The sequence below is a fragment of the Falco cherrug genome, chromosome 6, assembly GCF_023634085.1.
Source record: "Falco cherrug isolate bFalChe1 chromosome 6, bFalChe1.pri, whole genome shotgun sequence".
Classification (NCBI taxonomy): Eukaryota; Metazoa; Chordata; class Aves; order Falconiformes; family Falconidae; genus Falco; species Falco cherrug.
The window spans coordinates 13,538,279-13,563,118 of record NC_073702.1 but is presented as its reverse complement, the minus strand read 5'-3'; the positions used below and the strand labels follow the sequence as shown (position 1 = coordinate 13,563,118).

The 24,840-nt window shown below is 36.2% G+C and overlaps 1 protein-coding gene across 5 annotated transcripts in view; it reads left to right on the top strand.

Annotated features, from left to right (window-relative positions):
• ADGRB3 (adhesion G protein-coupled receptor B3) overlaps positions 1-24,840 on the top strand; it is a 466,036-nt gene that overhangs the window by 244,865 nt on the left and 196,331 nt on the right. For all 5 annotated transcript variants that reach the window (XM_055714746.1, XM_055714747.1, XM_055714745.1 and 2 more), the window contains 2 exons: positions 18,584-18,730; positions 19,472-19,547. In XM_055714746.1, coding sequence (XP_055570721.1) covers positions 18,584-18,730; positions 19,472-19,547 — 223 coding nt within the window. The remainder of the gene's footprint in view (positions 1-18,583; positions 18,731-19,471; positions 19,548-24,840) is intronic.

Below are 24,840 nucleotides of genomic sequence, written 5' to 3'. Positions count from 1 at the left end.
ATTTTCTCAAGGAAAAAAAATAAGTCAATGCATGTTTTGCAATGAAATGCATTCCTAATAGATAGAAAAACCAAGTCCCCTTTAATTCATAGAGCACTTATATTCTCTTCAGATTTCTACCTAGCTTTTGAATAACTAATAAAATATACACCAAGGTCAGCAATATTCAGCTAACAATTTTTTCTTTTATATTAATACGTAATTTTGCTATATATACTTTTGCCCATTTTCATTGTCTAATATTGCACTTCTTCAGATGTAGCTCATCAGTCTTTCCTGCCCCAAACCTTTACCCTGCCTGCTGAGCAGATGCTTTGTTAATGTGAAAGTGGGCATCTGTCACACTTCTTTCTTCACTCCTCAAAAACTCCTTCAACTCCCAAGATTCATACACAGCCAGTGTCACTCCACTCTCCTGTTTCTATATCCTTCATTTGCTCAAACCGTATGTAACAATCGTCTGGTCGGTAAAAGCTACCAGAAGGAACAGAGAAAAATAGACAAAAGAATAGGAAAACTACAGAGAGGTGAATTGGAATTTTTTTATACCCTTATATACTTCTGCTTCACCTATATATATATTTATATTATTTCCTTCACAGCAGCCTCAGCAATTTCTTGATCAGATCAGTATGTTGGCTTTCAGAACGCTCAAGCTTTCTCCACTGATTAAAGGAGTAAAACTGCACATATATTTTGAAGGTGTAGCTCATCACAGTGTCTGATTTAGTGCCTGTACATGATCAAGAGCTCATATTTCTTTCTCAATATCAAATAAGCTTATTAAATGATTCACATTCCCTGAAAACTTAGCTGTGAACAGTGCATAAAAGAGCAGATTTCTTCCTCTCTTTTCTAAACTGCATGCTCAGGGATCCAAAGGAAATATGGCTCTCAGTTACTTAAGATTAAAAAATTACTAATATCAGGGGAATGGCTGTATGAATCTTTAGCAAACAATCTTCATAAATATAGATAAAAATCCAACTTAATTCTATGGCTATATTCTAAGTAATAGTCATAATTCAATAGTTAGTTTTGTGTATGCAATTTATTAATTATTGTTAAAGGAAAAGTTAAATAAATTAACCGTTCAGTATTTTTAAACAGTTCTACGGGAAAATGGAATAATCTAAAGTGTTTCCCTTCACTACCTTATATTAAGTAGGATACAGTAGAGTAAAGGGTTCTAAAGAAATGGAAGCTATAAAATGTACAGATACCCAGGCTTCAGTCTAATTAAAAAAAAAAAAAAATGCCTCCAACTGAAACAGAAAGCAGTGCCTGCAGCCCATTTGTGGAAATAGCTTTTAACAGCATTTAAGTATATGTGTCTTAGATTCTTACATAATTTCTAAATTTCTACCTCTGTAAACTCTTTTCTGAATCATTCTGTTTATAGGCCCCTTCCTACATGAACAATTAAAAGCTGATGTTTTCTAAAGGAATCATCCAGTTTATGACAGGCCATTTTTAGGCAGGTGCACTTAAGTGTTGCCCTGAGAAATGAATTATCTGAGTTTGTTTACTTCTTTGCCTTGGACAGCTGCATCTTAAGGTGACTTCCAACAATTTCTAAGTAGAATGAGGCTTAAGGGGATAGAAATTAAGAGTCTCTGGAGACAGCTTTGAGTTAATGGGGTAAATGCACACACAGGGAGTATTATCATTTCATAGTAAGGTAGTGCCCAAGAGGCAACAATCATATTCAGTGAAGTATGGTGTCAAGATATGCCAGACAATACAGTCCTCCTGTCAAACAGGGGAGGCACCACCAGAGTGTTACAGTCTGATAACAAGATGCAATTCTGCACGAGCAGGTGACTCATTCTGGGATTTTGTATCCCTGTAAGGCAGTCAGCATGAATGCCCAGCCAGCATCTGGTGGTACATCAGCTAGGGCTGGTCAGCTAGAGCTGGTGTGGCTAAGTATTGTAAATACCAAAGTTCACCCTCAGTTTTAATGAATTCTACAGGGTTGTGTTACTCACTACTGAAAACAAAAGCAGGAAAATTAAATAGAATTAAAGTAAACCCCCACAAAATATAAATAGGAGTAAACCCAAGGAATTTCAGCTAGTAAAAATGAGCAAAAGGCAGTGGAAGCAGACTGATTTCCTGTCTGAGACTCTGGAGTCAACAGGCAATATTACGTACAAAGACTTGAGACAGCTATTAACTCTGCATGTTACTTGCAGTGTGTCAGAGATAGGTCTATTACCCAAAACACAGCTCTGTTATGAATGTGGAGGTAGCATAGTTTATACCAAGCTAAGGATGTAACATACCAGCTGCCAAAGTTTGTTTTCATTTTTGGGGTTTTCAAGGGAGGGGGGAATAAATAATATAAAAAAGCGCAAACACTCAAACAGAACACCAAAACCAAAACTTAAACAAACCAAAACACCAACAAAAAAATCCCACAAACAAACAAACACCAGAAAAGGGGTCAAAAAACTTTTACCCAGAATATTAGACAAATCAGCCTGCTGTGTTGAAAAACTACATGATTTCCTCAGTGGTGACCCTAGGTTTTCATTCCAAATAGCAGTACAGATCTGCCTCTTTCAAACCACATAGCCTGAAATTAACGTAACAATTGAGCTAACAAACTGAATAAGCATTTTTCATTTTTAATGGTAGTTTCATGAAGGTGATAGTGGGTTATTAATATCAGAGAATAGTATTTTTATGGTAAATAATTATTTTGGCACTGGAGCTATAAGATATTTCTGAGATCAAACTTCAAAGCCATGTAAACATACAGATATAATTGTTGTGCCTGTGTAATTTTTATATTTTTTTTTTATATGGAGAGTTGGACTTCAGTATGCAGACCAAAGATACTATGTACGTCTCTGCAGTTCTGTTCAGATGAGATTGTATTATGGTAACAGAGCTAACGGTGTCAGCAAGATAGTTTAAAGTATCTCAAAGGATCCAAGTACTGGGTTTGCTGAAATCAAGAACAGGGTCTGAAAGCTATGAATTATCTTTTGTGCTTTGTGATTTCTGAACCCATTTCTTGGGTTTTGGTTTGCTTTCCCTTGACTTCAACTGTGAGTTTTAGGACCCTATTTGCTGCTCTGGCTCAAGGCTGAGATAGAGGGTCTTTGATAAGGTTTGTGATACAAATCAGAGGATCATTCTACTGCGGATTTTTAACAATATAGTTTGGGAAATGGTCTTATAGAAAAGATGTTTTCTCTCATTACATGAATGACTTTTCCTATAATCTGTAGTTCAAAGCTTATGCTGTCCTTTAAAGATTATTTTTTGTGGAATTCTTTTGTCTACCTTCTAAGGTCTTCCATTTTTAGTGCCAATTACATTAGCTAATAGTTAGCGGTGTTAGTTACATGTCATTTTTTGTAATACATTGCTATTAAAATCTTATGGCCTCATACTGTCTTCCATGGAGTATCATAAAAGAAGGTAGATTTCCAGTACATCTATGGGAAAATAGCATATTAGTATAGTAATTTCTCCAGAAAATCATGTCTCCGGTCCTGTTGTAGCATAGCTAGAATGTGAGCTGATCTGAAAAGCAAATACTTAGAAATCCATTCATATGGGTATAAATTGTGCCCTTTGGTGAAACATTTTTCTTTCCTATATTGGCACCAAAATCTCATCTCCAATAAAGCAGAGGAATGAAAACAGAGTGGTCTGCCCAAGGGGAAGAAACTGAGGGACAGTCATCAGGATGATTGGATCTTCAGGGACTGGCAGTCAGGCAGGCTGCTACATCTGCACGTACAAGATTTTCCTGTTTCTGAGGGAACATTTATCAAGAATAAAGCAAGCTTATCCCCTCCTTTCTCATTTTTACCTCAAGAGGGTACAATATGTTCATAAAGATTAAAGGGAATGTCTCGTTTTGCCATTAGGTATCTCAGATTATTCATTGCAGAAGCATAGAATGAATGCTTTCAATGCTCGTTTAGCTTTGAAAATTGCATCACTATCTAGGCAATGAAAAATAATGGTCTCCATTCACAGCCAACAACGCACAAAGAAAAGTTAATTTCTACAAAATGACTGCCATTTAACTTTGCCAAATTGAACTTATACATGTTTCTTGGATGAAAAGTTCCACTACTGGAAAACACGTCTGGTGATTTTATACCACATCACCTATGTTACATTCCTGGTTGTACTTAGAAATAATTTTCAGAAGTTAAAATTATAGATTTCAGATAAACTGAAATCATAAAGACTGCACATCAATAGGGTAAGACATTAAAATATGGCACTAGTTCATCTACTTAGAAGTGGTATTCAACAGCAAAGCTCAGAGAAGTTTGAAGTGTTTATGTTTGTACTGTTTACCATTTTATTCTGCAAGACATTAGAGGGGGTTTGCTAAATATGTATTTGTTCTTTGAATGTACCTGAAGCATGCATTTAGGAATTTTCTTTTAAAGCTTAGAAAACAAGGAGTCAAGTAATGCTGTATGGCCATTTTTCCTTCATGTAGGCATTTGTTAGAATATTTTCTTCTGTTCATAGTTGGGTTAATCCTTCCATTATCTAACATCATATTTGTTGGCTTTTTAATATATGGTTTGAGGGAGACTGTCTAGTGAGTCACATGTGTGCTTTTTATGGATTTTTCTTTCTTATGGCTATAATTTCTATTGATAGCACCAGCTGCTGGATCCAAATTTTTACCTGTCACTCAGCATTCTCTATGTTCACATTAATCGGCACTGTCACTGGTTTTAGTAATTTTTAGTAAAGACTCTTCTAGCTGTAGCTGAGTGTGAAATGGAATTATTAGACCTGCAGGGTTTTTTAGGTATTTTTTAGATATTTTTTTTTTTAGATTTAGTGCTTCACTGGAAAAAAGCCAAACATTCCATTAAAACAGCTTAATTAAAGTTATGTTACCTTGTCCATAACTTACGGACAGTTATCACAGGTTGTCTGATAAGCTAAGAATTGCCAAATTGCCAAAACACTATTTTGTTTCTTCACAGCATTTGAACCTCTTCAAGGTAAAAAACATTAGGACTCAGTGTGTATATTACCATCATTCATGTTGAAATAGTTTCATTTAGCAGAAATATCTAAATAGGTAGGATTTTTTTCATTCAGATGAAGTCTATAGTGTATTGAGGTTTGTACTAAAGGAGAAAATTATTCTGTACTTGGTGGCTAGGGTTTTCTCAGGACTGTAAGGAAAGCAAGGTCAATTTACTGTTCCAGTGAGGTTTCTTTGTTCTTAGTTTAACCAAGGGATTATTTATAAAACCATAGTTACAGGTTTTGTTTAAGGACTTCTGTCACCCTCTTCTCCTGTCTTTATGTAATTTCCAATCATATATACCTCTGTTGAATAATATTTGTTTATTCCTATTAATGTGATTAAATTAGCTGTTTCACTTAACTGCTTTTACTTCTTGTATTGCTATGCTAAATTCTCATCAATTCCTTTTTTAATGTTTAGTGAATGTTGGTGTAAGTTTGGGGAAAAAAATTATACTATGTCTGATTAACTTCTTGCTCCAAGCAGTGCAATCAGTACGTTGTCTCAGCACATGCACTGAAAGTCTCATTTGCTGAATGATGACACTGAGCACCTTTTGAAAATACTTCGCTACCATTCAGATGTCCCTTTGCAATAAATATAGTGTAACTGTAGAACTCAAATATTTAAATCATCAAGATATAATTAATAGCCACAGTTCATATCAAATATGCTTGATTATGCTGTCTACATCTGTACTTCTACAAAAAAGTTACTGCTTTGAAATATTATCAAATAACTGAGCATTCTTACACTGACCCTTAACTTTGTTCCTCTTTCATTGAGTTTAGAAATTGATATGAATGTTTGCCACCAGAGTGCAGTTAGTTTGGTTTCCAATAAAGCACCATTTAGATGTTTTGGGATTAGGGGCAGAAAACCCATTTAGTACATCAAAAATATTCTATAAAAGCAATAACACTGTAAAAACTACACAGAACAAAGAGGGGGGAATAACTGAAAGGAAAAAAGGCATTTTTTTTCCCAGCATCGTGCAAGATACTGTTTGTTGGGTATCAATGCTATAATCAGGATATGGTGGCAAAAAAAGGATAATGTAAAATAGCACTTTTTATCGTCCAGTTCTCCAGGGAATGATTTGTACTAGGAAAGCCACCTTGTCTGTGAATTATGATCTGTAAGTGGTCAAATACTATTAGAAGGCAAGAAATATATTATTTCTGGCTATCTCCTAGATCTGACTGTGGACATAATGACAGTTATCCCAAATATGGCATGGCAGTAATAGCAAAACTGTACTTGGTTGTAGAATACTTAATGATGAATGATTTTGAAAGACTAAAAGCATAGATTATTTTTAACAGAATTTGCAGAGATTTTCAGTAAATAAATAGCTTCTCTGGCATATAAATTCAGTCACTCTGTGTTAGTACTTTCAGGTACAGGAAATTAATTGAAGGAATTGTGTTGTCTTTTTGCATCCCAAAAAACTATAGTTTAATAGAAAACAACAATTCCATCCCTGCTTATTTCCATATTTCGCATTCATGATATTCTATTTAAAAAGATTTCACAATTTGTAATGAAATAATGTGTGAAAACAGTCTGGAGTAAACTCTTCCTTTCTGCTTTATCTTATAGATATAGATGTGTTTTATGGAGTATTCCACATTGTAGAATTGTATTTTAACTTTATAGAGCTTCTACCTACTGGCAGTATTTCCAGGAAATAAGGGATAGTTAGCCAAAGCATTATAGTTTCAGCTTGGGGGATGCCTATTCTGAATATGTATTTCATAACCATACTGCATTGAACAGAACAAGAAATTAAAGAAGTAACAATAGCAATAAAACCAAAATTTGTATTGGAATAACTGTAGCAGAAAATAGGTTGCAGATCGGATGTAGTGCCAAAGAGACAGAAGAGTCATAGCAGGTATATATGTTAGTAATGCAAAAGTTGCAGAGCCAGTCATGGTTATGACACCTTTTGATGGCATCTGTCATGCCTCAGGAAAACCAGAGATGTCTTATTCACAGTAGTTTCTACAGATTAGCTGTCCAAAGTGGTAGTTCTCTCCTGCATGTAGAGGAAAAACTGAAGGCACTGTAAGAGCACCTGAAAAGCTGGTCTGAATCTGAATAGACTTTTTAAGAATGTGAAGCCTATCTGCTGTAGGCATAATGCTATGGTATATCTTGAATTAAATACTTTGACCAGATTCTGTGATTAGTTTTGGCACTGAGCTCAGGAGTAATGTGCTTGCATTTTATGTACTCACTCACAGGCAAGGGTTAATCCACTATTCCTAAAAAGCAGTTTAATCTCAGTATGCAATATATAGAAAATTCAGATGATAGAATGACAGATTCATAGAATCATAGAATCATTTAGGTTGGAAAAGACCTTTAAGATCATCAAGTCCAACCATAAACCCAGGAATTCCAAGTCCATGACTAAACCATGTCACCAAGCGCCCCATCTACGCATTTTTAAGATATCTCCAGGGATGGTGATTCCACCACCTCCCTGGGTAGCCTGTTACAATGCTTCACCAACCTTTCAGTGATTTTTTTTTTCCATAACATCCAATCTAAAACTCCCCTGACACAAATTGAGGCCGTTTCCTCTTGTCCTGTAGCTTGTTACTTGGGAGAAGAGACCAACACCCACCTCACTACAATGTCCTTTTAGGTAGTTGTAGAGAGCAATAAGGTCCCACCTCAGCCTCCTCCTCTCCAGACTAAACAACCCCAGTTCCCTCAGTTGCTCATCATAACACCTGTGCTCCAGACCCTTCCCCAGCCCCGCTGCCCGTCTCTGGACACGCTCCAGCACCTCAGTGTCCCTCTTGGAGTGAGGGCCCAAAACTGAACCCAGGATTCGAGGTGCGGCCTCACCAGCGCCAAGTGCAGGGGACAATCACTGCCCTGGTCCTGCTGGCCACACTGTTTCTGATACAAGCCAGGATGCTCTTGGCCTTCTTGGCCACCTGGGCACTTGGCCACACTGCTGGCTCGTGCTCAGCTGGCTTTTGACCAGCATCCCCAGGTCCTTTTCTGCAAGGCAGCTTTGCAGCCACTCTTCCCTGAGCCTGTATGTTGCATGGGGTTATTGGGACCCAAGTGCAGGACCTGACACATGATTTTTTAAAATCCTGGGAAGGCAACACAAGCAACCCTAATAAGGCATCCCTATCCTTCTCTGTCAACTGCATTCAAAATTAATGGTCATGTAAGGCACCTGAATTCAAACAAGGGAAACAATAATGATACAACGTTCGACTTAGTTGACTAGTTGGCTGTTGGTTTTCATTCCTTTCTTAGCTGCTTGGATCTTTTTGATTCCTCCTCCCACAGCCTTGATAAATATGAAAAGTCTCTTATTTGAGGGGAGTGGGAGGGAAGAAGCAGTGGATGCTGGAGATGGGATGACCAGAATTGGATAACAAGAGCTGAGCACAAGGTCTGCATGCCATAGTGATTCATGTGATTGTGTTATAGCAGCTTATAATAACCAAGCCCTGTCATTCTTTATAGTCCCAGTTTTCTAGTTAGATATTTTTTAAACCATCTCCTCATTGTGCAGTTGTTTTATTGAAATGACCATAGTAACTCTTGAGATATTTCTCCTGAGTTATTAAAGTTAATTTAGAATTCAACAATGTGAGCACGTAAATCAAACTCAGCCTAATTAGTATTACTTACTACTTATATTGGATAGTGTCTATATGTCCCACTGAGGTAGTGAGTTTTTGTTGTGCCATGCATGATGTAAACAATCTAAATAAAGTATGTGTGCATTATCCTGACAATTAGATATCACAGTGCCCCAAGACGTTTTACAATCCCTTAAGCAAATCTTAATCCACTTTATCTCCTCCATGGAGATCATTCAAGATGAATTAGAGATGCCTCCAGAAAACAAAGACCTGGTTATGAATTCCTGTGAGGACAGTTAGAATCATGGCTTGAACATGAAGCTGAGACACAGGAGACCTGTGTTTCTAACAGTTCTTTTTCACATTTTCTGCATGACTCTGCTCAAGCCTGTCTTAAAGGCATTAACCATGTAGACATTGTAGCACCTGCTTATGAAGTGCTGGTTCAGAGAGAAGCAAGAGTGGGCTGCTCTATGAGGGAAACCAGGAGACAGCAGGACATGCACAGTGGCCTTGCTGGAAAAGTCAAGGTCCCACAGCACTCAAACGAAATGAGCAGAGGAGGTCTGTGACGATAGCCAGGCCCAGCTAATATTTCAGATCACTAGACGAATCCATAGTGATGAGGCAGAGCTGACATCAAGCCAGGAAGTCAAGTCACAGTGTCAGGATCAGGATTTGGTCCAGTGGTCTCCAGGCAAGCCCATAGTGAAAAAGCAGCTCCAAGGCTGCTTGACCTTGATTCCAAATCTGCAGGTCAAGGTTAAAAAAACCAAAGTACATAGCTTACACAAACAAAGCTGATTCAGCTTAAGTGTAGCTCCTGAGTGAAGGGGCACGGACCCCCACTTCTCACAGCCCTTTTCACAGTAGTCTGATCGAAGTTACACATTTGCATTATCAGAGCTGATTTTGAGCACCAGCAGCTAAAGCTGTAGAGGTATGTGTGTGATGGGGGTGCACCGGCTTATGGCACCTTGGTACTCAGTTGAACACAAAACTCAGAATGGAAGATACCCACTAGAGAAATGATTTGATACCCACTAGAGAAATGACCAGGAAATGCTACGCTTATGACTGAATTCTTTCTGTCTCCTAAGTTAGTAAAGAAATTAGTAAAGCACTAATTTGAGACACCTCTCAGTTATCTGGCATGAATTAAGCAAATCTGCCTTTCTTCTGAACCCTTGGCTTATGTGTTGTGTCTGTTGTCAAATGAGTATTCAAATAGAGTTTTAGTCCTCCTTTCCTCCTAGATAGCTGAAGGTTTTGATGGTGATAGCCTTGAATCCTAATGGATATTCTCATCCAAAGTGAGGAACGTATGATTTATAATTCCTTCAGACGGGGATCGCCTCTTCAGAGGGGGAGGTAATCACACTAAGACCTTCCTAATCCAAGTGCTAAAAACATTAGTTCAGTAGTCTAACAGGCAGTGTTAGACCAGCAATGCTTTCTCTGACTTGACCAGCTTTTAAAGAAGAAAGCAACTGCAGATGCATTTAATGAGGGAACCAGTCTGATCAGTAAAGCTGACCAGTATAGCTACAGGCTTGAGCATTTTGAGGATCTTGCTTGCTGCTTTGTCTGATATCTCAGTCTTAATGGAGCTGAAGTATAAAGGCACTGAGATGCTCTGATTGGATCATTTCTGGGAAGGCATATGGAGAAATTTGTACATGCCTGGTGAAGTGCTGTAAAAATGAGGGCTACCTGCAAGCATTTCTTCCATATCTACTGTTTTGAAGGATACGGGTTTTGATCAGGCTGTACTTAAGTATTACTAGCCACTTCCATACTATTATTGCTCTGAGATTCTATGCCAGAGTAATTTACAGTTCTCTCAGTTTTAATTTGCTCATAGTTGTATCTGAAAGTTCTTCAAGTTGCCATTTTGTATGATTTAAAAAGCTGTTCAATAATAAAATGTAATAGAGATGTTTCTAGTCTGCTACAAAATATTGTGATTAGAAACATATATGGATTCACATTGTGGCTTTTCTACATCAAATCTTCTATCTCCATGCATGAGATTTCACTTCTCGTATCACCTTTCAATATCCTGCATAACTTAGTTCACATCTTTCTAGATTTCTGAATTATAGGATTCAGTTGCCATTTCCCTAGAGGCAAAGACAATGGCCATCTTTCCTTTGCTTCAATTTTCTGCTTCTGGGAAGCAATCATTCTACCCTTGCTCATCATCTCCCCAAGCAATGTAATGTTGAGACAATATTTTAAAAAAATCCCTGCTAATGATTTTCATGTCTGTTTGCCTCCTTACTGATCTCTTGTTCTCTGGCAATTCCTGTCTATCTTTTAAGTAGTTCTTAGTGGATATCTAATCATCAGTAAACGTGATAAATATACAAATTATACCTCTTTCTCAGCTTTTCTTCCTTCTCCCTTTCTCTGGTGACAGCTTCATCATCATTCCCACCTTCTGAGCTTGCTACCTTAAAATCAGCTTCAGCTTCACTCTCTTTTTCTCTCATTATGAGCTAGAATCACCAGCACAGACACTTTTGCCAGTCACTTTAGTGATTGAAAAATGGTTTCTGCAGCTTCCCAGCACAGTCGATCTTAAATAGTGTTGCAGGTGGCCTTGCCTCCTCAGTATTACCATGGTTTTCACCATTGTGTATGTAACATTAAAAGTCATGCACTTAAATGCCAACTCTTTCTATCTCCTGCATCAGCCTCCATCTCGCTTTATGCCATGTCTTTCTTTTCCTTGAGAAGTGCTTTATGACAAGGCAAAGGTGGCTAAGGGAACACTTAGTCTTAGTAGCATGAACACACAGTAATACTAAGAGGAATGGAAAAAAACAATCTCTCAGAAACTCACAGTACCTTGGATGTGGCTCTGGGTCTCTTTGGCTGTTCATGTCTTCATCTTCAATATAACTCCCAGAAGATGGAGTTGTCTTCCAGTTAATGAAGTACAACTTCATACCGTGTTTTGCTCAAAGGATTTTTCTGAATAACCACGTATTTCGGAAACCATTCCATTGTATCATGGAAACACATTTTTTTCTGACTGCTCATTAAAAAATTGTTTACATTTTGACTAGATCAATTGGGTTTTCTTAAAACTTGTGATTCAGATTTGCAAATTTACAAGTTATTTTTTTCTTTATATTCATATTGGCCAGCTGCAAATAGCTGTATTCATCTTACAGAATGCAATAATGTAAGTATATAGAAACAATGATTAAAAATTATAAAAATGCTAAGATTATTATATTTTCGCCTAGGGGGACCTGCTGATAGGACATTTGGTGCATGGACAAATTCTGTGATGCGACAGCCATTTCTATACACTAACTCTTTCTCAGGGACTAAATTTAAATAGTTTCCATATTTTTTTTTTAGAAAGATTCTATTATCCATAACAACAATTCTTAATGCTCTAATTAACATTTGAGCTTTTAATTTTTTGTTTTCCATTTTTATTCCCATTCCTAGAACAAGGAAAATTTGGAAAAAGAATTGTAATATTATGCTTCACCTATTTTAATTTTATCAAGTTAGATTTTTTATCATAACAAATGTGCAATCAGAAACCTCTCAAGAGAATGCATATGTCTATGTGATTTTTTATGAGTCTTTGAAATTAGTATATTCCTGAGTTGTTCCTAAAATACAGAACTTGGTACTGAACAACAAAAGTACACAAGACCAAGAAGAAACACTTGCCTGCTCCATATAAATTATTATTTTTTTAATTATGTAAGTACCAGAAGATATCTGAGTGTTTATTAAATGCATCCTGATCATTGTCTGAAGCCATGCTCCTTTCTAACTTCCTAAATATTATACGAGTCGTATTATTGATATGGCAGCATATTACTGTCTTCTGTTACAGGCTTTTGGAAGCATATTAAAACATCATACAATTATGTGACTGCTCATGTCTTTACTTATTCTTCACATTGTTTAGAGCACTGCAGCAGCCTGCAAGCTCAAAATACAGATGAGTTCATTATTTCCTCTAAGGTGCTTTTTACTAATAAATGTATTATTTTGCAACAAAAAAGGTAATGGGTACCTCTCTTCCCCATTGCATTTTCTATGGAGTACAGAAGGGAATTATTCAGAGATCACTGTTAAGGTAGCTTGTTGAGTAACCTAAAGCATTATCCTTCACCTTCAAGCAGCGAGCCCATTTAAGGCGCAATTTGCTTGACACCAAAGGAAGGACTCATGCATAACTCATGCCTGATTAGTGAAAGTATCTATGAAACACCTACTGCTTCTGCCTACACCAATACTGTGTCTTGCTGCCCAAAACTTTAATAATCAGAAGGTAGCTGTTACGGGCTGTTGAGTTACAGGGATGCAAGTGCACAGCAGGATTCTAGGGACATCCCTCTCATCTCCCATGGAGCAGTAGGGCATAACAGGGTTCTAATTTAAGAAGACATCATTTCTGTGTTGGTAGTCCTAAGAAGTAGTATATCTGTTCAGTTGTAATTTCTTAGGAGCTTTTTTCTACCTATTTTCTGACAATTGTTCAATGTTGGTTCAGTGTGAAGAGATTTCATGAGTATTACTAGTAGAGGGAAAAGTACCTGGTTGATCTTATGCTCATATAAGAGGATATCACTTCACCACAGTCCTTCTGTTACATATAATCTTGTGAGTGCTAAAGAGGTGGATTTATCCATGTACTGATAGAAGAATTTTAAAGATCATCAGGCCTGTTCAGATGCAGAGTTCCATAGCAAATCTGGAGGTCCACAAATTGGTCTCCTTGAAAAGGGGATATCACCATTTCTGTTTAATACAAATTGTCTTTTAAATGATGGGTTTAAGTGGGTAGAGCAAATCTGTTATGAATATCATCTCTAGCATGTCCATCTGGCCATTTGATGATGAGCCAGGCAAGACTTTGTTCCCTGTGTATCCAACATGAGCTGACAAATAAGCTTATTTATTCTACAGAAGACCAAGAGTTTTACTGTTAGGGTCAACAGAATAATTCTAATATGTATAAATGTGATTCTAGTTGGGTTTTCTTAACACAGATGTTTGCAGAAATACTCAGTATTCTTAATTTTAACACAAAAATCCTTTCATATTCTTTATTCTGAACACTTGTAGCAATGGCAGTTCTATTCATGACTATTTTACCCAGAAATAAATTTAGCACTACTAGAGTTCTGTTTAGTCCATGAGCAAACATCCAGTCATTTTTTCTGTCATGCCTTGCAGTGAATCTGATTTCCTGTTCTAAGGTGATTAATATTATTCAAGGGGCTGACTCTGAAATGTTGCCAATTTTTTTTGAACATGAGAGGCTAATGGTTGCATAATAAAGGGAAGGTGATGATGACTCATGCCACTTATTTGGTTGCTTTATCTTTTATTATTTAGCAATCCAGATCAGTCAAACAGCTACTGGAAGTTGCACTACGCAGCTTATAACTCATTTAGGGTTATAGGGATCATAACAACACATTTCAGCTTTTCTATTCTAGGCCATAATCTACAAGGGCTAGCATACAAGAACTACACAATATTTTTTTTCACTCAGAATTTTCTTGACACATTAATTAACCATTTCTGTGCAGCTCCAAATAAACCACTTAAATATCATTCACATATTACTGTGTGTAATCAGGTCATTTGGATAGTCACAGAAAATTCTCCATTCCTATCAGCTTAGAGTTCATCAGTTCCAAAGATATTTTATTTTACTCAAGTAAGAACAGTTAGCAGTTTCCAATTACGAAATTTTCAGTAGAGTAGTATTGAACAGGTTGTCTGCAACTGCAGCATGGAAATGAAATAAAGGCAAAAGGAGATGCATTTGTAAAGGATATTAAAATGAATCCATTAGGGGTCAAAGCAATCACTAAATTGATTAGACTAGACTACTTAAGTAGATTTTTCTGAATCAATAATTATTATGGAGTCATCAAATATGTATGGGTTCTGATGTGTAGTTGAGCCACTGTCTTGTAATTCATACCAATGTGCATCAAAAAAAAGCTTAAAGAATTCTAAAAAGAAGGGCTTTTTCTCCTGTGTTCCAGCTTAGAACTGGGTAAAGTTTTCTTCCATCTTGAGCATAGAAATTCCACCTGCAAGATTCAGAAGAATAATGGTGCTGTGTTTTTGAAGAAATAAAGATTATATTCTACCTCCTGCATTCTTCAAATGTTGAATACAGTCAAGTACCATGGATGAGATTCCTTTTTCTACTTTTTTCTTCTTCTTTTTTTTTTTTTAATCTTTGGGAATCTCTTTAAAATTGAAAGTATGTATCTCTTTAAAATTGAAAGTATATAGGAGCCTCAAAAAGAGAGGCTGTCCAGAGAATGAAAGAATGCAATGTATTCTGCACCCTAAACATGTTTAACATGTTTCTCTACAATGAAACTTTCCAAATTTTTTTCTGCCAAAAGCCTTTTTTATTATTATTATTGTTAGCAATACCTAGAATATCACTGGAACTGCCATAATACAAATAAACAAAAAAGAAAATTTTCCATCTAGGAAAGTTTCAATTAATTGTGTCTACATAGAACAGGGCACATCCAAACTATGAGTGATCTGAGGAGTGACCATGCAGGTTACTTGTCAGTATTATGTCTTCAGCATAAATATTCCAAGAACATGTAGTCAGATTGGAATAGAAAAATGTACTACAGCAATAGCTCAAATATGGTTTTAACTGAGACCATAAAACTTGCTGTATTTGGTGTCCATGGGAAGCTTTATATTTTAAATTCCTTAATTTAAAATGGCACGTGCAGATTTTCTTCAACTTCTGCTTAGATCAATCTTGGTTTAGTTTTTCTTTATCTTTTTCTTTTCATCTTTCTTTTCCACTTTACAATCTCATTTTTATTAATATTCTCATTGACTGTTTTTCCAGTATTATGCAACTTCTGTGTGTGTATAAATAGCAAGAATACTTCTGCCATAGTGCCTGTAAATATCCTCATTGGCTAGTTTTCTGCATCACAAGTTCAGAATGTGATGTTTTGGTAGGGTAATTAAAAAAAATTAAAAAATGCAACTTTCGTTTTTCCCTTCTGCAGCAATTGCAGAACTGTTGAGTTCCAGTATTTGGAGCATTATTTTCTAATACAAACTTAACATAAGAATACAACAAAGTACAAAGTGAATGAAAGTCATTCTGTTATTATCTGTGTGTAAGAAACTGACATTTGAGCTTCTGACATGTGAATGACCCAGCACCTGAATTATACACATTCTCCTCTAAAAGGCCTGCTGATTTTCGTGCTCACAATAAATAACTATTTCATAACACAGATGTAAACTAAGTTAGGGAGTAACAAAGCCACATTTCACAATGGAAATACAGCTTGTCCTGCTCCAAGCTCATTGAAAGGAGTTGTAGACTAATAATTAATATGTATATTAGATTTTTTACCAAAAAAATACGGTTCACAGTGGCACTAAAGAGGTGGGAACAGTTTTACATGTCCACCTGGCCATGCTTATGGGCTGAACTAGTTGCCTCCAGTCAGATTCCATTAAATTATCTTACACCATCAAACATCAGTGCCATGTTGGACATTATAGGCACATCCTCTTGGAATCATTCAGCAAAGTGACTAAAGAAGGACCTAATAATCTGTGCGAAGCTGTAAGAGGCAGACTTTGCAGGATATAGATCAAGAATTTTGGCAAATTGTTTCAACTATTGGTCTATATGTGCTCTGTACTCACTTTGTCTATGCAGAGATCCAAAATCTTCTGTGAATTTTTTTTTTTAAATAAATAAATAAAATATTGCTTGACTGTGAATAGAAGAAAAGTTTGTCTCCACCATGTATGAGAATATATAGAATCATGAAATCATAGAATCATTTAGGTTGGAAAAGACCTTTAAGATCTTTGAGTCCAACCATAAACCTAACACAGCCCAATAAATAAATATGTTTATAATCATTGCATATAAGCCATAAGTCAAATGTTTAGTTTTTATATTTAGGTTTTGTGTTATCCATCACCTAAATATTAACCAATATTTCTGAAACTTTGGTTCTAAGTAGTGCTTAGGTACCACGATGAATGGCCCTATTTAAAATACAGAGATAGACAGAGTCCAGAGATGTACTGTCCTAGACTCTCACCATTTATCCAGTCCTAAAGTGTTTTTTTGTTTTGCAGAGTGAATTCCATTGAATAACATTGATTTCCTATTTCAATAAAGTGAACTGTCGTCCAAAACGTGCATGAAACATTAAAGCTCTTCTAGCTAATTAGATAGATAGGTAGATACAGAGATGAATACTGTGCATTTAAAAAAACAACAACAATATTGTCTTATACAGGTTATATTTAATTTTGAAAACTAAATAACTGTGGGTTTAATTTTATTTATGTGGTAAATAAAATAAAAATCTTTCTACATTTTAAGAACTATGGAAAAATATCCATTTTTAAAATGTTAATGTATTCCTGTATAACCATTGATTGCACGTGTAAACATGCAATCCATTTTATGCCCCAATAATTCTGAAACACCTGAACGCCTCTCCCTCCACATATCACCTGAAAATTCACAAGGCTAAGCATCCCCTTAAGGTCTGGGAATGTGTTTGCCAATTTCAGCCCAGAGGGGATTGTAACTAGCATTGTAAAGCCCTGATGATAGTTTTATAATGAAACCCTGAAATAACCTCAAGTACCACCTCACTAATGTGATTCTATAATACATAACCAGTCTAATTTGAAACTAAAAGTCAGTTATCAAGGAATACATTTGTAGAGTTAACATTGTTAGCCTGTTAATTTTCCTCTTCTCATGGATTTGAATTACAGTTTCCTTTCAAATAAAATCCAGTGATGAGACACCTAATGGTTTTCTGCTTTAATTTTTCTGTTCTGATTGCTTTTACAGCTGTCCCCCATTGTCTTTATATTTAGCCCCCTTGCAGAATCCTTGCAGCAGAATCATTATGCAGATCAAAGTATAGTCCTGATGTCCAAACTCTTCCAACTACATTAGCCTCTTCATAAATTGATTAGGAAGAGCCTTGCACAGGAAATGGCTATCAACATGGCTTACATTAAGAATGGAGCTGGCGCTCCAGGCGTGTTATCATCTCTCTGAGTGTACTTGCAGCCCTGTCAGTTCCTTAAAAGTAGTGTGAGTCTTAGCAGACACTAAGAGTGTTGCCGTGGAGTCATACTTAGATTTCACAGCAAAGATGAAAGTGATTTCCAGATAATAGTTGAGTTAGAAAACAGAGAAAATAAGAATGAGTAAACAAAAGTCCAAACTGCCTATTATTAGATTTGATACCTATTTCTTCTGCCTTTCTATGTCTGTTACAGATATAATACTGATCTTGTTTGGGGGGTTGGGGGGTTTTTAGATGGAAAAAAAAATAATAATTCAGAATTGAAATTATTCTTTCAAGGAAAAGAAATCAAGTGCTATACCATATTACTCTCATATGTGTGGAAACAATGAAGTCTTCTAATATCTGAATCTCCTTAATGGGTCTGTCTTGAAATTGTGCCTGTATAGGGGATAAAAGCTCTGTTATTGCTTCATTAGCCTGTATCTAGCAGTTATGTTTCCCAAAGCAACTTGCAGTATCCTCTTCCTTTCATTGTCACATTTGATCATTTTAGTATTTGCTGTGAAGACATGACAATGTCCTTAGTGTAAATTTCAGGGTATAAACCAGTACATTCAATAATCCTCGTTAAGAAACTTAATCAGAATCTAGCTGACAAATTATATGCCACACAATTAATCCATAGTACAAGTGCATAATAAACAGAAGATTACACTTTCTCTGCCAGCTAATGTCCTATAAATTCCTGCTTTTCTTGAAATGTATTATTAAAATTTTGTTATTGCTATACTGTTATTATTGTATGATGCTTTAAAGTATGAAACAATTTTTTTTTATTTTGTGATTTCTTTTACTAGTGGCTAGCATTCAGAAGCTTCCTGCTGCATCTGTTTTAACTGACATCAATTTCCCTATGAAAGGAAGAAAAGGAATGGTTGATTGGGCACGAAACTCAGAAGACAGGGTTGTCATTCCAAAAAATATCTTCACCCCTATGTCAACAGGTAAAAAAGCATATCAGCATGTTAATTTTGTATTAGCTTTAAGAAGGGAACTCAGTCTTTGTCTCATAGGACCACTGTATGATATAAAGTGGTTATTTTATCCATCTTCAAAAGAAATCCAGTACCCACAGCTTATCCCAGAGGGAAATGATGGGGCTTAGCATCTTGAACAAAAATGCTACAGAAATCGTAGACATTTTTTTCTGTGCCAAAGAGCTTAGTTATTGTGTACAGGATTGCACCTGTGGTGTTATGAAGTAACCTGAAGTGCAGTTCTGCTGAATCCCCTGAAAGTGTTCCACTCCAGCAGACTGGGCCATTCGAACAGGTCACCTAGCTTTTACCAGGTGATGCTCAGCAGGCACATTACCCTGGATTCAGGTACAATTCACAAACACCATTGCAGTGTAGATATCTGACATTAGAGAATTTACTTGCTAGGCATTAAGGTCTAAAGACAGTCTTTGAGAATGCTTAATTATAAAGGTAAATGAAATAGCATGGATGTCAGCACACAATGATGGATTTTTTGAAAATATGATTTTCACTGGTTTAAATCTTTTGATATATTCCTGACAGTGCTACATCTTTATGACAGCCTTCCAGGATATAATTCAAAATTATGATGGTTTATTTAGAATAAAATTTCTACTAGAAAGATAAATGGTATTCACAGGTTTTTATGCTGATCAAAGCTTGTGAAGGAGAGTTTAAAAATCTTTTTCTTCTTGCTCTTTTCAGAACTAGATGAATCAACTGTATTTGTACTTGGAGCAGTGCTATACAAAAATTTAGAACTCATTTTGCCCACTTTGAGGTAAGAAATTTCATAAATAAAGTATGAATTAAGCTATTTTGGGATCATAACTACACTACATGTCAGGATAAAAGCAGAAAACCAAGACTATTTGCATATTAGTATTGTTTTTTTTCCCCCTGTTATTTAAAATATGTATGTGTATATGTGTCTCCTTCATGCATAGTCATTTATGTGATGGAAATAGCCTTTTTATCAAATTGGTTTAATAAATATTTCACATAATCTATATGAATTACAGAAATATTTGATTAGACGTATGCACACTGAGGTACATTAGTGCTCAGGCCATTTATGCTTGTGCTTCAAACTACTTTGTCCAGTTAGTAAAAGTGATCTAATAATGGCATCATAACCTGATGTACTAAGGTTGTCTACTCTACTTCTACAGAAGTCTCTAGTAATGGTTTTTCAAGTACGTTTTCAGTGCAAGTTGTGTTCATAAGGGACAGCAGAGCTATAGAGGGGATCCATTGTAGGTACAAGACATGCATGTGCTTGAACAGCTGTGGCATGTCAGTTATGAGGGCCATACACCTACATAAAGACATGGGAGGGTCTCTTGTTTCACTTTTTTCTTTCTGTACTTGATAACAGACAATTTTCAAATAAACATTTCACCCCCTCTTCTCAAATTACTGGTTAAGATCATTTCATGGTTCATTAATACTATCTTATTTCACATGATCCTGGGCACCATTTGTTTTCTAATGTCCTTTTACAGTACAAGAAATGGTTGCAGATTGTGTCACAACAGCTGCTAATGAATTCACAATAATTAGAAAGGATAGTAATTAGGAAGCCCCCATATCACAGTTCCCTGCTCTATTTAACCAAAACTTCAGGATTTGAAACAAAGGATGAAAAACCAGCAGAATTTTGCCAAAATCCACTTGAAAACAAAAAAGACTCCATCCTAAGGAAAAAAAACAACAAAACCAACCAAAACTTACTAGTAAAGTTGCAATGTGCTGTGCAGTGAGTAGCTGCAATGCTGGGGACACAAATCTCTCTGAGGTAAAGCACAATTTGAACAGTGATGTCCTGGCAGGACACCTGGAGGCCTGGGAAGTGCTGGTGAGAGCTGTCTATGCTTAAGGCATTGTATAAATGACATCTCAACCACTTCTGAAACGTCAGTAAACACTTTCCATTTGTGTGCCAGTTCCTGAAATAAGCCAGGAAGTAAGACATGTTTGTGAGAGACATCTTTTCTCCTATATTCAAAGAAACAGATCCAAATAGCTGCTGTACTCAGTATTTTTGGCAGATTTAGAGACAATCTGCCAATCCTAGGAAAGTATTGAGGTGGCCATGTACCTTTCAGACCTTTATATTGTAAATCACAGTCTATGATCATGCCTTTCCAGCTCTCACAGATCAACATTTTCAATTTATAGAAAATAAGCATGAACCTTAAATGCTGTATATTTGCTTATATGAAAAGCCTTTCAGGGCTTTTATTTAATCCATTAAAAAAGTAAGATTAATAGACCTCTCTAGATTTCTCCTAGAATCAGTAACGTCCTAAGTAGCAGGAATAGGGGCAGAAAAGGGGCATAAAATTACAGCAATTTAAGTACTGTGGACTACGAGAAAGCGCATCTTGGTTCTGAAATTTTTTGCTTTTATCTATTCTTCTTTCAGCTGGTTACTGATTTACACAGCAAATTTGACCATTTCTCTGTACAATTCAGTTCGCAGATAGGTTTTGTGAGCTTCTAAAGTGAAATGGTCTAATAGTCTATGTATACCTATTCATAAAGGAAGCCTTTAGAAATTCAAATACGAAGATATCCCACTTTGCCTCTCTGAATAGGTTCAGTATGATTTGACTCCAATTCTCAGCTGCCCAAGAAGGGGAAATGAGCACTATTAGTTTCTCTTAAGTTTTTGAATAGGGAATAGAAGTCAATATTAATCTGTGATATAAAAATATAACACATATTCCCAGATATGTCTAGCCTCTTCTTTGTTCAGAGAATAGCACCTCAGCCCTCCCTGAAGTTCTTTAATATTTATAATGAAGTTATACTGAAACTTTTATAGTTTACGTCTCTGATGTCATCAGAAAGTGTTCATGCTGAATTTCTTTGCCCATGTTAGATATATTCAAAATTTGATCTCATGCCCTTAGAATACTACCTCAGTGGCACAATTTCAGACTGATTTAATAGATTCATAAAATCATTGAACTGTTGAGTTGGAAGGGACTGTCCAAGATCACCTAGTTCCAACCCCCTGCCATGGGCAGGGACATCTTCCACTATATCAGGTTGCTCAAAGCCTGGTCCAACCTGGCCTTGAACATTTACAACGATGGGACCTCTCGGCAACCTGTTCTAGTGTCTCACCACCCTCGTAAAAAGTTTCTTCCTTATGTTTACTCTAACTCTACCCTCTTTCAGTTTAAAACCATTGTACCTTGTCCTGTGACTACAGGCCTTCATAAAATGCCTTTTTCTGTCTTATAAGCCCCCTTTAAGCATTGAAAGCCAGCAGTAAGGTGTTCCTTTCTCCAGGCAACAATGCCATGTCTCTCAGTCTTTCTTCATAGGAAAGATGGTCCAGCCTCTGATCATGTTCACGACCTCCTCTGCACAGGTCCCTGCCTTTCTTGTACTGGGGACCCCACAGCTGGATGCAGTACTCCAAGTGGGATCTTGTAAGAGCATAGTAGACAGGGAGAATCGCCTCCCTCAACCTGCTGACCACACTTCTTTTGATGCAGCCCAGGAAACAGTTGGCCTTCTGGGCTGCAAGTGCACATTGCTGGCTCGTGTCCAATTTTTCATCCACCAGTATCCTTAAGTCCTTCTCCACAGGGCTACTCTCAACCCCTTCATCCCCCAGTCTATATTGATATTGGGGATTGTTTCAACCCAGCTGCCTGACTTTGCACTTGGGCTTGTTGAACTTAATGACACTCACATAGGCCCACTCCTCAAGCCTGTCAAAGTCCCTCTGGATGGCATCCTTTCCCTACAGTGTATCAGCTGCATCACCAAGCTTGGTGTCACCTGCAGATCTACTGAGGGTGCACTCAATCCCACTGTCTTCTGTCATTAATGAAGATACTAAATAGTATTGAATGCATTTTTATGCATTCAAACCATTTTAATGTTCATTCAGATGGAATTCTGAATTGCAAAAAAGCTGCAACTGTGCTTAGTGCTGAATTTGTTGAGCTATTAGACTCCTTACAAAAATTAGAACAGCAATGCAGGTTTTAAAGGAATTGTTCTTATGGGGTAGTTTATCATTTTACATTCATTCAGGTATGTGAATGAAGTCGAGGTTTCTATACATCCCACTCCATTTGGAAAAGGTTTATTTTTGTATGCTTATATTTTGCAATGAAAAACTATCATCTTACTATCATCTGTACTAATCTTATTTACATGTAATAGGCATTATTGTGATAACCATATTAGTGCTGAACATACACCACAATAGCATTGTGTATGGAAAAAAAACCCTGTAACATATGGAAGGAGGTAACATCATCTAGTTTTTTTATATGACACCCAGAAGTATGGTGCCTATGTACAATGTATGAATTAAAAAAACATTCTGGAAAAGAATCTTATGCAATACTGTTCTAAATAAAATTACAGTTGCCGAAATATGTTAACAGTGGGAATAAAGGTAAACAAAACAATAAAGTAAGGTAAAACGGGCTTTTGTTTGAGTTCAAAGTCCACATCATTTACACCCTGACAACTTGATAAAGAGGTGATTTCTACTGGCTACAGTTAAATATCTAGAAAGCTTTACCACTTTGCATGTGATTTCAGTCCCTGGATGCACAGGAGTTAGGGTGGGAGCAAAGTAAATATTTGATTGTAGTTTCCAGAAGAGCAAAGGTGACACACATTCCAAGACATTTCTTAATATCAGCACTAAAAGGTGTGCAAGCTTCTGCATCATCACAAGGAACTTCTTTGTTTAAAATAAATAGACAAATAAATAAAAAATATCTCCATATATCTTTAGGGAAAACCTTTCAAAACACCTAACCACAGAATACCCATCTGGTACATCATAGGTGTAGGATTTCATTATTTAGGGCAGCCTATACAATATATTTCACAAACTCCAAAATTAGCTGCATTTTACCATATGGCCTTGATTTTTTTTGTTTTTACTGGCATAGAGTCTATTAAAAGTAGGTCTCGTAAACACAGTGTGAGATGAGAACTTGGCAATTAAATTAATATAGAACTTTTTGGACTATGTGTTTAATCCTAGTAGTACATGTATATTATTCAAAGAATTTTTTTCTAGGGCTGCTTAAAGAAGAGGTTAGGGAAAAGAAGAGAAAAGCATTTTGTTCTTCCTTATAAAAATAGAATATTTTTTTTTCCATGCACAAGTAAATAAAATTCATCTGATTCTATTTCTTAAGATACTTTGCTGCACTGCACTATTTCTGTAATGTCAAATGGATTTTTTTAAAATCATATATTGAAATATTGAATACTTTGAGCACTATAGACTGAGTATTATTTCCATAGCTCTTGCATCCCTGAGCATGTTTATGTTATTGTTAGGTTCACAGAAAATTGATTCTCAGTATTATACTCATCTAGAAGATATTATGTATAATTCCTCTCCTGGGCTCTCTGAAGGAATACATTGCATATTGTGAGATAGTTTTTAACATTAACAAATAAGAACAAATAAAGAATCAATGATTTTGCTGTAGCAAGACTTTTTTCCTGTCACTTAAACAACCACTGTACTTTTCCTGCTATAATTTCGTGCACTGAAATGTTCTCTTTCCCCATTTGAAACATCATTCCTAATCCCCTCCTTCGAGTGCTATACAGCAAAAAAGGCCCTTAAACTTCCTTAGGTCAGCTTTGTTAGACTGAGGACAGAGTACCTCAGACAGGCTTTTACTGCACAGCATTACTACTATGGCATTCATAATTTTTTTGTAAGGTATACAACATTTACACATTGAACTATAACTTCTTTCATGCTGTCTTGAGATAGCAACATGCCTTATTCATAAGTTCATTTTTCTTGACCAACACAGAGACACTCTAAAAAGAAAATAAAATATGAATTTCATATCACACAGAATCAATATGTATACCCTTATGTAAAAGAATAGCCTCAAAATGTATATACAGATAGAAAAAGAACTTAGTAAAATAACTATATTTTATTAATATTGTTCTTAATTCACATCATAAAAAACACAGACAAAATGGACAGTCACTCTGGAAGCTCTTCTTGAGCCTTTCCTCAATCAAACTTCATTATCTTGAATCTTCAAGGATTT